Raw genomic sequence first — 13,089 nt, forward strand, 5'->3', positions numbered from 1 at the left:
ACAGCAAGATCAAAACGACACCTTCCAGAATATGGCATGTATCTTCCATCGCCCCTCTCTCCCACATTCAAGCACGGGCTGGACCACACAAAGGAGAGGGAGAATGCTCCATCAATTTCCGGTCCCAAGCACCAACACCACATGCTCCCTCCCCAGGCACTTCCCGCGGGGATGAGAAGCCAACCCCGAACGGCGCCAACCGGCTCAATGTCCGCCGCGACAGGCTCCCATATTCGAGACAGCGGCAGTTAGGTAGATATTTATCGGAAGCGTAGCGCTGCAGACGTACCAGATACGGGGCTGGTGGTGGTGGTGACGAGGATGGTGGCGGTCCAGGTGGTTGCGACGTGGATGGGTTTGGAGCCTGGGGGGAGGGAGGTTAGGTCGACGGGGCGGAATTGGGGGGTGAGGGAGGAGGAGGTGGTGGTGTTGCTGTTGTCGTCTGGGCTGGTGGCGGCGGTGGTGGTGACGGGCCCGCATGCGCCGGTGGTGTGGTCGCCGCTCCAGAGGAGGTCTCCTGATTCGAAGAGGAGGAGGGTGTGGTTTCCGCCTGCTGCTATGCTTTTGAGTTTTGGTGGGGGGCTGGCGGTGGTGATGGAAGACGGGAGGAGCACGGGTTGGGGGGCCGAGACGTCTTCTTTGTGGCCGATGCCCAGCTGGCCTGACCCGTTGGAGCCGAGGGCTTGGATGAGGATCATGGTTGACAGAAAATATTTTGAGATTTTCTAGTTCCAGAAAATGCCGAAGTGTGCTGAAGTGAAGGGAGTTGCCCGGACTTGGTTTGGTGATTACAAGCGATGCTCCATAAGTGCTAAGCACACTGTGCAGCCATCCACGCACTGTGGGTCCTGAGTGGGTCACCTTCTCGGACCCACCACGATTTTTTGGCTGCATAAATTCCACACGCGACTGTAAATTTTTCTTTCCAGCTTCTCCTGCACCTCACTCGCAACGCCCCGCGCAGCTCTCAACCTGGAATCGAAGGGAAGCTGTCGGCGCCACGGTTCGACGATGTGATCTGGGAACGAGGGACTTGCCTTGTATTAAGCAGTCTGTCAGTCAGTGGACGAGAACAAGATGGCATCTGCCATGGCAACCTTTCAGGGTGCCGAGGACTTTGTCATCGGCCTCATCGGTATGGGCGACATGGGCAAGATGTATGCCCGGCGGCTGAGCAGTGCCGGATGGAGGTAATTTGCCGGTTATTTCCTCTCTGCGCAGTTACTGCATCGTCGACGAGGCTTTGTCTTGCGGCGGGTGGGTGGCCGTTGCTAATCCCCAGCTCCCAGAGCTGTTGACTTTGGTGAGTCACTTCTTACTATCTCACCTTCAATACCTACCCCATCCCCCCATCGCATGATGACTTGAGCGCATTTGGCTAGAGTATCGCTCGTGGCATGGCCGGTCAGCCTTTCTGGCCCCGTTTCACCGCTGCGGGCTTTCCATGATGAAAAATCTCAGCTACCTTACTATTCTTTGTCTGATGATACACCTCCACACAATATTTCAGCATTAGTTCTGCTCGGGCACCCGCTGACTTTGATGACAGATTTGTTGATGATCACACAGAGTAGAGGCTGATGGTGGTGGACTTCAGGATCATGGCCTGCGACAGAGAGGAGAAATATGAGGAGCTGGCTGCCGAGTTTGCCGACCATGTATGACGTGCATCTAACCTGATCTCCGCTGCGAACCAGTGCTGAGATTTTGTCTATAGAAGAATATACAAATTCTCCGCAACGGTCACCTGGTGTCTCGCGCCAGCAACTACATTATTTACAGTGTTGAAGCGGCCGCCATTGGTCGTGTTGTCGCTCAGTACGGTCCATGTGTGTGCCATCCGTAATGCCGTTGTGTGTCTGGACATCATTCTCACGAAGTGTCACCTTGTAGCAACTCGACTTGGGGCTATCGTGGGCGGCCAAACGTCCTGCAAAGACCCCGAGATCAAGGCTTTCGAAGAGCACCTACCCAGCGACGTTGACATCGTCTCCTGCCACTCCCTCCACGGCCCCAGCGTCGACCCCCGCGACCAACCACTTGTCCTTATAAAGCACCGCGCCTCGGACGCCTCCTTCAACAAAGTCGAAACCGCCCTGCGGTGCCTCGGCTCCAAGCATGTCTACCTCACCGCACGCGAGCACGACCGCATCACGGCCGACACGCAGGCCGTCACGCACGCGGCCTTCCTCTCGATGGGCAAGGCCTGGCACGCCAACCAACAATTCCCCTGGGAGGGCACGCGCTACGTGGGGGGCATCGAGAACGTCAAGATCAACCTGATGCTGCGCATCTACGCGCAGAAGTGGCACGTCTACGCGGGGCTGGCCATCCTCAACCCGGAGGCGCACAAGCAAATCAACCAGTTCGCGCGGTCCACCACCGAGCTCTTCTACCTCATGCTCGAGGGCCGCCGCGACGAGCTGCGCGAGCGCGTCTACGCCGCCAAGGAGAAGGTCTTTGGCCGCGAGGGGAGCCCCAAGTGGGAGGGCCGGCCCCTGCTGCCCGACGGCGTCGTCGACCGCTTCAGCCTCAACGCCAACGCCAAGAGCAACGCCCCCGCCATGCCCAACAACCACCTCTCGCTGCTGGCCATGGTCGACTGCTGGAGCGCCCTGGGCATCGTCCCCTACGACCACATGATCTGCTCGACGCCGCTGTTCCGGCTGTGGCTGGGGGTTACGGAGCACTTGTTCCGCACGCCGGGCCTGCTGGACGAGAGTCTGCGCGTTGGTATCGAGGATAACACGTTCCGCCGCGATGATCTGCAGTTTACGATTGCCGCGTCCGGGTGGGCCGAGTGTGTGGCTCTGAGGCAGTTTGAGACGTGGAGGGAGCGGTTTGCCGTGACGCAGAAGTTCTTTGAACCAAGGTTTAAGGGGGCGGTGGAGGTGGGGCAGGCTATGATCAGGGCTGTATTGGAGAGCGAGAAGGAGTGAGTGTTCTCCTCGTAAGATAACTTATGGTTAGAGGTCATCAACGGGCTGGTAGTGGGAAGGGCATCCGTATTATTAGAAGAATTCGACATCGTCGATAGCACCATAGCACTTTGCAAATATACGAGTGCTAGACATTGCAATGTATTCTTACTGGCATCATTACTTCTCTCTTCTCGTAGGCATCGGGTATTAATACTCAAATAATACCGCTTAACTACCTCTTTACTTTTACTTTATAAATGCAAATTATCTTCCTATTTATATTCTTGTTTTAGTTATGTTCCTTTTTTAGGTCTTCTTCTCTGGGAGCTATCAATGTCAACAACATTACCAAGTCATATCGAATGAATAATCTGTTAAAAATAACAAGAAGCTCACCGGCCACCCCCCGTCGGGGATGGTCGGCTACGAAACCCCCCAAGGGGAGTTTGCTCCTCACTGGCTGGGGCCAGGCGTCCCGGGTCCCAGCTCAGAACGGCCCTTCCTCCGGCAGCAATCGAACTCATGACCTCCCGTCGGAGGTGGGTTGACTCGCTGCCCGGAGGTGAGGACCACCGTCAGTTGTTACCATTTGGCCAACTGACGAGTGGGCAGTGGTCCTCGTTGAAAATGGTGCCGCGGGATAATACATATAGCACGTGCACTTCGAGCGCACTTCCTCCGCAATTCCAAACACGATCACGCACGAATGGCTTTCATTAATCCCATCAACATCCATCCACGACCAGCCACGATCTGTTGTATGTACTATACTCGTCTATCTATCATCTTATACAGCCACCTCCTTCCTTGCCACCGCCAGCGCCTCACCAAAAGCCACCACAAAACGCACACAATCCTCAAAGCTATTATACAACGGCGCCGGCGCCACCCGAATTACATCGGGCTTCCGCTCGTCCACAATCACCGCCCTCTTCTCCAGTTCCCGCATCACCGCCTCCAACAACCCCCCACGCAGCATCAAACTCAGCTGCGCCCCCCTCTGCCCCGGATCCGACGGCGTAATCACCCGGAACAGGGCCCTCTCCTCTACCCCGACGATTGAGGAGCCCTCCCCAACGAGCAGCTCCTCCAAAAACGCCGTCAGCCGCAGCGACTTCCCCCTCAGCGCGCCCACCCCGCCCGCCTCAGCAAACACCTCCAACGACGCCGTCAAGCTGGTAATATCCAAAATGCTCGGATTGCTGAGCTGGAACCCCGCAGCGCCCGGCACCGGACGGAAGCGATTAACCATGGCAAACCGCGTGCGCTTGTCGTTGCCCCACCACCCGGCCAGGCGGTTCGCGTAGCCCTCGCGCTCCCACTCCCCCTCCTTCTGCTGCACCTCCAGCTCCCCCACGGGCGGCGGCACGGCGCTGTTCCGCTCGTGCACGAACAGCCCCCCGATGCAGCCCGGCCCGCCGTTCAGGTACTTGTAGCTGCACCAGGCGGCGGCGTCGACGCCCCAGTCGTGCAGGTGTAGGGGTGCGTTGCCGACGGCGTGGGCGAGGTCCCAGATGAGGAAGACGGAGTGGGTGCGGGCGTGGGCGGTGATGGTGGGGATGTCGAGGAGTTGGCCCGTGTAGTACTGGATCCCCGGGAGGAGGATCAGGGCGGTGGTGGCGGCGTGGGTGGTGATGGCGGAGAGGATCTCGGCGGTGGTAAGGATGTTGTCTTCCGGGGAGGAGGGCGAGGTGAGGGTGATCATGGAGGTGGCGGGGTCGAGGTTGTGGTGGCGGAGTTGGGTTTCGACGGCGAACTGTGGGGTGGGTTAGGATGGGTTGTGGTCTTTTGTTGGGGATGTGAGATGTGTGTGAGTTGACTTACGTGGTCGCTGGGGAAGGCCTTGCTCTCGAGTATGATCTTGTGTTTGCCGTTGATGTCCGGCTTGTAAAAGGCAGACATGAGGAGGTGGAGGTTGGCCGTCAGCGTCTGCATGACAGCCACCTCGGCCTTGGAGGCACCCACGATCGGGGCGATGAGTTGGGCGGCTCTGTCATCGGCGTCGAGCCAGGTCGGGAGCGGTGATTCCTCGAGGGGTTTGAAGTGCCCTTGAACTCCCTGGGTACCCCAGGTGGATAGATATTGGTTGACGCGGGTCTGAGTCCGCTTAGGTTGGAGTCCCAGGGAGTTTCCGCAGAGGTAGACGCACTTCTCAGTGGCGCCATCACCAGATCCAGTTTCAGTGGTAGCTGCGCTCACGGGACCATGCCATTAGTTTTCTGAACCCAGAACTACGGGGCTGCCCAGAACTCGGAGTTATCCCACCTGAGTCGGCCAAGCGGGTACTCGCGATCTGAGTCTTGGTTGGGATATTGAACTCGTTGCGTGTAAATGCAAGCGGGTCATCCCGGTCCAACACCTGAGCTTTGGCCTGGGCGTCCGCAATGGCGGAAGAACCGATGTTGTGAGAACTCATCTTGATTTGCTGGAAGCTGTTGTGAAGATTATTCGTGTTACACGTTGACCGCGGGGTAAGTGAGACAGTAGGAAAAAAAATGTGACCGGAGAACTATTATTACCAGGGAAGCAAGGCGTTTCAATGGTATCTAACTCCGATGTTTATGCCGCTTTTTTCGAGTTTCAAGATTAACCAACAGGTCAAGTCGGTGGTTAGGTAGGTAAGCTTTGCCTGCGGCTCAGCAACCCAAAGTGAATGCCCGTATGTACCAAATCTCTTAAAACGTCCCATACTTTTTGCCGAAGCTCTGAGGACGGCGGGGTTGTCTCGATTGCGGCGATTAACTCTTACCCCACCAGCCCTCCCCCACCAACAATAGCACCATCGGCTTTGCCGCCTCGAGGCCGCCTTGCGCCGCTTGCCAAGAGCGGGATGCGGCAAGCAGCGGAAGACCCACAAGGAAGCACTGTGGAATCTTCGATGGCTCTCGCCACGCTTACCTCGCCTTCCACCAGCCACTCTGAGTCCTTTGGTCACGTTGCTACCTAGGTCCTCTATCTCCGAGGCATCGCATCGTCGTGAAGTTACGAAGCCCCGAAGCAAAGGGGACTGGATCGGTGATTTGAGGATTTCTGACATGCCGACTTCTTCAAAGAAATGACGCCCCGCCACACGCAAAATTCGCTATCCGACCTAGCCGCGCTTCCATCACTTTGCCCATGACCGCCTTTGCACGAACCCCAGATCTACGTGCCGAGAACCCCTCGGTGACCTTCCAGGGTCGTTGTGCGAAACAGATAAAAATCTGGGGTTGACTTGCATTAGCCTTGGAATATCTTAGGTAATTCTGACCAGCCAACGTCTCCTTCAGACTCCTCCCTGGCATCGTGAACATTCTACGCAGGGAAGTTGAATTTACAGATGTGGATGTCACGGCGCACAGGTGCATTTTGTCGGTCAACGATTTCGGTCCTGATCGAGAAAAAGGGGTCCTTGGTTTTACCAAACACAGCGTATGTAGGGAGAGATATCTTAGTCGAGGGTGCCTTGAATAACAATGGGAAGAGGCCAAGGCATCATGCCCTGGGTTCCCCGGAAATACAAGGGCAGGGACGGTCAGGGAATTGGAATCAGTTCAGACGGGAGTATCCCTTGCGGGTTAGACTCGTCCGGAGTTTAGTATTAGGACAAAATATATTCGTATGAAGTACATACCGCAGAGTCATGTCTCTTTCGTCTTTGCTTTGTTTTTATTTTTGGGACTTAATCGACAGGACGGCTGCCCCAAGCTCGGGTAAGGAACCGAATCATGGCAACGCAGTCCCAAACGTGGAGCATTCGGAGACGGTCTGGATTTTCTTGGCAGGGATGAACACTTGCAGCGGCGCCGTTGAGCGCCAATACCAATCTCTCCGTGACCCCGTGACCAGGTCAGAGAATGCTTCAGTCCGGCGCTGCGAGTTTGGCTGCCGGCACGAGGACAGCAGAGGTTTTTCTCCGGACTTGACTTGTTTCACCGCATCTCAGCCGGACCCTCGTTCCCGGAACCCGATCTGTCTCCTGCGAGCGAGGATGTCGCGGCACCCCGGTCGGCATAGCAGCGGTCAATTTCTAGGGGGTCAACTACCAGGTAGCTCGCCGAGGTGTGTTTGGTATGCAGGTATGGAGCTGGACTTTGTGACGTAGTGACGCCCACCCAGTGCGTGCGCATTCCTTTGGTTTTCCACTGTGAGGGCATTCGCTCCACCGTCCGTTCCTGTCCCTGAACCCCTCACGCCTCAACCCGCAACTCCGTGTTTTTTTTCCACCGCTTCCGGGCCTCGAGCGAACCACTTGCTAAATTCATTGAGGCGGCCCGGTCCCGTGCGACGCCAGGAACAAGTCGGCGGATATGAATCGCAGCAAATGGGATTTCCATTACCCCCATTTTACTTGATGAGAGACGCACTGTCTGGGGTTGGCGTTCCGGGGCCAGTGGAAAATGGCGGGGCACCTGATCAGCCACAGAGAGGATTGGGTCCTGGAGCGCCTGGGCCTGGCCGATTTTACGTGTTCTCCAGTCACGGGACCCGCCGACACATGCTGAGACTTCCATCCTGGTTGGCGCGTTGCCCGGGCTGAGTTTCTTGAGAAGGAGCTCCCTGACTCGATGGTCAAAGCTGCCGGTGAGAACAGACCGGCCGTCCATGATGCCACCGCGATTGGATTAGGATATCCCCCTGTTTGTAAGACGAAGAAGCGGTAAGAGGCATTGATGGGTTGCACGGCGCGACGCCTGTGGTCTCGTAACCCTGTCGACCTGTCATGCTGGGCAACCATGGCTAACGAATGGGTTGGTAACAAAATAAAGTGCGTCCGCATGGAGATCAGGGCGTTCGAGGTTAACCGTTTTTAGTAACTCTCAGTCTTCGCCCTAGCCAGCCATGTCGCCTTTGGAGCTCGAAATCTCGACCCAAAAAGCACAGTCGCGGTCACGGGATGTACACAGACAGACAAACAGGCAGATCGGCTCTGGGGCTTCGTAGTGTACATTACACAGTCAAGACAGTCCAGGAGCTTCAGACAGCGGCTCGCTGCCCCGGGAATGGCCCCGGTGGTGTGATTCCCAGACCAAGTAACGCCAAAGTTGGGTGGGTAACACGCCGGAACTCTTACGCGTCTCCAAATATTTGACATTTTTTTCTCGTCCCTAAGAGGACCGTGTGTTGGGCGATTCCATAGCAGCCCAATTGGGGGGCATGGTGCGAGGAGTGCAGCTTCGACGTTCAATGGTTCTGGGCTCGCACCCCAATGTTGCTGGTCTCAGTTGCCCCGAACTTCGAGAAGCTCAACGGCCTCCTTTCCTGTCATCCGAAGCAGACAAACAATTCCCTCAAAAAAGGATGCCTTGTACCGTTGAAACTTTCAACTTTCCATGGCATACGAGAAAAGAGACCCACCTGCTCTCCAGTTTCTACCCCAGAACCTCGAATAGCCGCTCCCGGGGCCACCGACCGATCGTGGGTGGCAGTGGCCAAGCGGTACGTACCTTACCGACCGACGCCGAGTCTTTTCTTGGGCCGTTCAGGTACCGACCCCTTGTGACCCAATCAGCAGAGACTGGCAGTTGCCCGATCTGGCTTAGTTCCCTAGCTTCCGTTTGTCACAGCGCCGCCGAATGTCATCACAACACCTGTTTCTGCAGGCAACTCCTTCCTTTTGGGAATTGCCATGCCTGTGGAGTCGACATGTATTGTACAGTGCCAATCCACGAGAGCGTGTTGTTCCTGCCGTCGTCCAAGATGCCAGAAAAGATGACGGCCCTTTTCCCCCAGCATATAAAGCAGTGGCGTGCCCATCCCCAGACTGTGTTTGGCAGTCCCAACCCATTTGTCAATCCCAATGATTCAAGACGATATCAGTCTGTGATTGATTCGACTCAGCATCACCACCACCACGACTGAGTCAACCTTTCTCTACATACCTTAATTCCAGACGACCCTTATCAGTGTCGGCAGCCAAACACCGCAGCTGACCTTATCTTCCGTGGAACATTACGCCGTCGCAACAAAAAGGTACTAAGCTTACACACCCCTTTCCCGGTTCCTGTGCGCTGGGCCCTGTTCGGTGACATCGAGATCGTGGTTGTGTCTTAGGACCTGCCGTGTCCCGCCAGTCTCGTGCATCGGCCCTTCGCAGTATCAACCCTGCCCTTTTTCCTTTGGCCCCTGATTTCCTCCTGATATCGGCTCCCGTGTGGTGAACATCAGCCAGCTGTTTCAAGGTGGCGCGGGCTGCGCGGTTTCGCCACAATGAGCCGCTGCATCTGTTCCGCGTCGCTATTGGAGCTATTGGAGATGGTTACAAGTCCAGAATTGTGGCTTTCAGTTTGTCATGGCCAAGACCAAAATCGACTGCTCAATTGGCTTGCAATGGAGGGCATCGACCCTTCTTTTCACTTGGCCATCTTGGCCCATGCTTTACAGAAACGGCAGACTAATGAGACATTGAATTCCAGGTCCTCTAATCTGTAATTGCACACAGATTTGCCTCGAGCTTGGTTTTCGAACAAAATCACAAACTCCGAGGTTCTAGAACGCTGTTTCCGGCCCCGCCATAAAAACAGCGCTTTGTTTGCTTGGATCGGCCCTGTTGCTCATCCCGTCTTTGGTTGAGGTAACGAAACACTCCTTCCTACCTTATCGCGTTACGCACCCTCCCGACAGGGCCGCATCCAACGGCCCTTCCGTGCCTGTTTCATTCCGTCAGAGGCTGATTCCTTTTGCGATAACAGCTGCCAAAGTTGATACCAGCAACTCCAAGTCCAAGTCGACTTCCCGCAAATCGGTCCTGCGAACCAAGTTCAGGGACAGGATTTGTCTTCGAGCTCATTCTCGAGTTGAGAGAAGGTACGTTTAACCATTGGGTGCTCATCAATTTGATGTTTCTTTTTGTATTTCCTGAAATGGAAGGGCATGTCGCAACACCAGGCGTGTTATCTTTCTTATCTTGGGAGAGCACAGCCGAGGCCCCGAAACGAGCACGAACAGAGAGATACCAGGAGCGGTGAGCAGCAGAGCCGAAACCTACCCACCAGTCTCGGACGTGACCAATACTCGACTTCTCCGAACCGGTGTGCCTAATCGGCGGGCAATTTGGCGGACGGGTGTCAACGCCATGTCTTTGCGTCACTCTTCATTCCTGCCCTGTACCACGCTGGTCGTGGTGTTCCTGGGCCATCCGATTCCGGAAACTGGCGGTTGATTGCACTGATAGGGGCGGCAGGGGCCAGGGCAAGTCGTCGCTGACGTTCTTGTCCTTCCCGTATGTCAAACCCGCTCACCGCGATCAGCCACCAGGGCCTCGATAACGGCCAACCGCCTGCCTGCTCCACGGCCGCCACAGCATCAAATGGCTCGCGCTCACTTACACCGACATAATGCTCCCGCGCCTGCTCTCTCGGCCTACAAAGCCAGTCCCTGCTCCTGGCGGCCCCTCCAGCCCACTTCCTCCTCAACACCTAGCTCAAGCACACCTTAGTCAGGAGTGCCTCCCGTCACCCTTACACCCCTTATACCTACTTTCACTTCACAGTTACTATGGGTGACCTAGCATTTTACCCGCCGCCTGCCAACACTATTGGCGCTGGCCGCCGCGTGTCTGGCCTGACCATCATGACTGACTTGCCCGTGTCTAGCTTCCCAGAGTACGTGGATCCGTTTACCTCATCAGACGACACCATGACAAATTCGCCTGCAATCATGAACGCCGCACATCGCCTCGTGGATAAGGTTAAGGGGGAGGAGGCCGAGAGGCATCCCTCACCTCAGCCGACCCACGTCAGCTACCCTCTGTCCAAGGTCAACGGCAATGGGCACAGGGTCCTGCGTTCGGCCACGGTCGGCTATGTCGCTCCTGAATTCACGGGCAAGAAGGAGCAAATGGGCCAAGGTTAGTAGTCTAGCGCTTTCTGCGCTCCTCTCTCCATTCACTCGCTAACGCGCCGAATAGCCAAGGAGTTCATCAAGAAGGGTGGCTGGATCCCCGATGCGCTGGTTGACGCGCAGGTGGAATGGTTCTACAATGAGCTAGGCATCGACGATGTTTACTTCCAGGCCGAGAACCCCGAAGTCATCGCCAACCACATCACGTCGCTCTATGCCGCCAAGGTCGCCGCATTTGCACGTGAGGACAAGCGGGAAGAGATCCGCCTGGACATGGAAGCCTCGGACCACGCCATCTATATTGACACCAGTGAGCCCGGCAAGTCCACAGTCAATGGGCCTCAGTATGAGCATCGCCTCGAGTCCAAGTACTTGGACGGTGGTGACACATCGAAACGTTTCCGTGTCGAGACCTTCAGGTCCCCCAGCAGCATGGGGCATTCCAACTTCAAGGCGACTCTTCGTTGCTACTTCGTCTACCAGTGCCAGTTTGTTGAGCCTAACGCCGATCCTAAGGAGACCCGGCTCGAGGTCATCAGCGACCGCATGTTCCTTGCCAAGGCGACCAAGAACACCAAGCAGATCTACCAGGAGATCATCGAGACCTCTGTGAGCCGGACCGGTCCGGTTATCGAGGTCTTCGACATCGAAGGTCAACAGGAAAAGCGCTTGGTCGTGGCATTCCGCTCGAGGACGGCAAGAGGGTTGTTCAGCGCCCTTAGCGACCTCTACCACTACTATGGAGTTACCAGCTCCCGGAAATACGTCGAGCAGTTCTCAAATGGCATCACCGTCATGAGCATCTACTTGCGCCCCGCACCGAACGTCGACTCCAAGTATCCGCCAATCGAGGAGTCGATTCACCAGATTACTCAGGAGGTATCGCTTCTGTACTGCATGCCGCAGACCAAGATGCACTCCCTGTTCGCTTCCGGCGAGCTCAGCCTGCAAGAGACCTCTTACGCGCACTGCGTGTGGGTGTTCGTGCAGCACTTCCTGAACCGCCTGGGTTCCGAGTACGCTTCGCTTGTCGCAACCCTCGACCCCAACAACAACAACCATGCCGAGATCCTGTCGAGGATGAAGAAGCGCCTGCGCACCGAGACGTTTACTCCCGACTACATTCTCGAGATTATCCTCTCTCACCCCCAGCTCATCCGTGCTCTATACGCCTCGTTCGCCAGCGTCCACATGAAGGTCGGGGCCGGCTTCGATGTCCGCAGCATCGCTCCCACCCCCACCACTGAGGTCCTTTCGGATGCCAAGCTTAAGGACAAGATCACCAAGGATGTCACCAACGAGCACGAGGAGATGGTCATGACTGCCTTCCGCGTCTTCAACAAAGCCGTCCTCAAGACCAACTACTTCACCCCAACCAAGGTTGCCTTGAGCTTCCGACTCGACCCCTCTTTCCTCCCCGCGATTGAGTACCCGTCGCCGCTCTACGGCATGTTCCTCGTCATCACATCCGAGTCTCGCGGTTTCCATCTGCGCTTTAAGGATGTTGCACGGGGCGGTATCCGCATCGTCAAATCGCGCAGCAAGGAGGCCTACTCGATTAATGCCCGCAATCTGTTCGACGAGAACTACGCTCTGGCCAGCACGCAGCAGCGCAAGAACAAGGACATCCCCGAGGGTGGCTCCAAGGGTGTCATCTTGCTTGACCCCAAGCAGCAGGACAAGGCCCGCGAGGCGTTTGAGAAGTACATCGACAGTATTCTCGACCTCCTGCTCAAGGCTGAAACGCCTGGCATCAAGAACCCCATCGTTGATCTGTACGGGAAGGAGGAGATCGTCTTTATGGGCCCGGATGAGAACACGGCCGACCTTGTCGACTGGGCGACCGAGCACGCCCGCAACCGCGGTGCCCCCTGGTGGAAGTCGTTCTTCACGGGCAAGTCGCCAAAGCTGGGCGGCATTCCTCACGACTCATACGGCATGACGACCTTGTCAGTGCGGGAGTACGTCAAGGGTATCTACCGCAAGCTCAACCTGGACCCCTCGACCGTCAGGAAGATGCAGACAGGTGGCCCCGACGGCGATCTGGGCAGCAACGAAATTCTTCTCAGCAACGAGAAGTACACAGCCATCGTCGATGGCTCGGGTGTATTGGTTGACCCCAACGGCATCGACAAGGAGGAGCTGCACCGCCTTGCCAAGAAGCGACAGATGATTTCGAACTTTGACTTGTCCAAGCTGACCAAGGACGGCTACCGGGTGCTGTGCGAAGACACGAACATTACCCTGCCGACCGGAGAAGTTGTCAACAACGGCACGGCGTTCCGGAACACATACCACCTTCGGGACAGCAAGCATGACCGACATATTCGTCCCCTGCGGCGGTCGG

General features: G+C 56.4%; 5 protein-coding genes across 5 annotated transcripts in view; 2 read left to right on the forward strand and 3 right to left on the reverse strand.

The window, feature by feature from the left end:
* Window positions 1-67: 67 nt before the first annotated feature.
* CHGG_03055 (uncharacterized protein) lies at window positions 68-698 on the reverse strand (the record flags this gene model as incomplete). Its single annotated transcript, XM_001229570.1, has 2 exons — window positions 68-78; window positions 290-698. The coding sequence occupies 2 exons, from the start codon at window positions 696-698 to the stop codon at window positions 68-70; spliced, it is 420 nt and encodes a 139-aa protein (XP_001229571.1).
* Window positions 699-1,089: 391 nt separating this feature from the next.
* CHGG_03056 (uncharacterized protein) lies at window positions 1,090-2,939 on the forward strand (the record flags this gene model as incomplete). The annotated part of the gene is made up of 3 exons (XM_001229571.1): window positions 1,090-1,157; window positions 1,598-1,658; window positions 1,791-2,939. 3 exons carry the CDS (start codon window positions 1,090-1,092, stop codon window positions 2,937-2,939), a joined length of 1,278 nt encoding a protein of 425 aa, XP_001229572.1.
* A 769-nt stretch (window positions 2,940-3,708) lies between these two features.
* Window positions 3,709-5,958, reverse strand: CHGG_03057 (uncharacterized protein; the record flags this gene model as incomplete). Its single annotated transcript, XM_001229572.1, has 4 exons — window positions 3,709-4,677; window positions 4,746-5,115; window positions 5,379-5,430; window positions 5,820-5,958. The coding sequence occupies 4 exons, from the start codon at window positions 5,956-5,958 to the stop codon at window positions 3,709-3,711; spliced, it is 1,530 nt and encodes a 509-aa protein (XP_001229573.1).
* A 668-nt stretch (window positions 5,959-6,626) lies between these two features.
* On the reverse strand, window positions 6,627-7,507 carry CHGG_03058 (uncharacterized protein; the record flags this gene model as incomplete). The annotated part of the gene is made up of 2 exons (XM_001229573.1): window positions 6,627-6,785; window positions 7,268-7,507. 2 exons carry the CDS (start codon window positions 7,505-7,507, stop codon window positions 6,627-6,629), a joined length of 399 nt encoding a protein of 132 aa, XP_001229574.1.
* A 2,965-nt stretch (window positions 7,508-10,472) lies between these two features.
* The window catches only part of CHGG_03059 (NAD-specific glutamate dehydrogenase), a gene marked incomplete at both ends in the record, with an annotated part of 3,338 nt that continues 721 nt past the window's right edge, over window positions 10,473-13,089 (forward strand). Inside the window, 2 exons of the mRNA XM_001229574.1 lie at window positions 10,473-10,749; window positions 10,810-13,084. Of these exons, the coding sequence (XP_001229575.1) occupies window positions 10,473-10,749; window positions 10,810-13,084 (2,552 nt within the window). The remainder of the gene's footprint in view (window positions 10,750-10,809; window positions 13,085-13,089) is intronic.

This window comes from Chaetomium globosum, genomic scaffold (genome assembly GCF_000143365.1).
Source record: "Chaetomium globosum CBS 148.51 scaffold_2 genomic scaffold, whole genome shotgun sequence".
Taxonomy (NCBI): Eukaryota; Fungi; Ascomycota; class Sordariomycetes; order Sordariales; family Chaetomiaceae; genus Chaetomium; species Chaetomium globosum.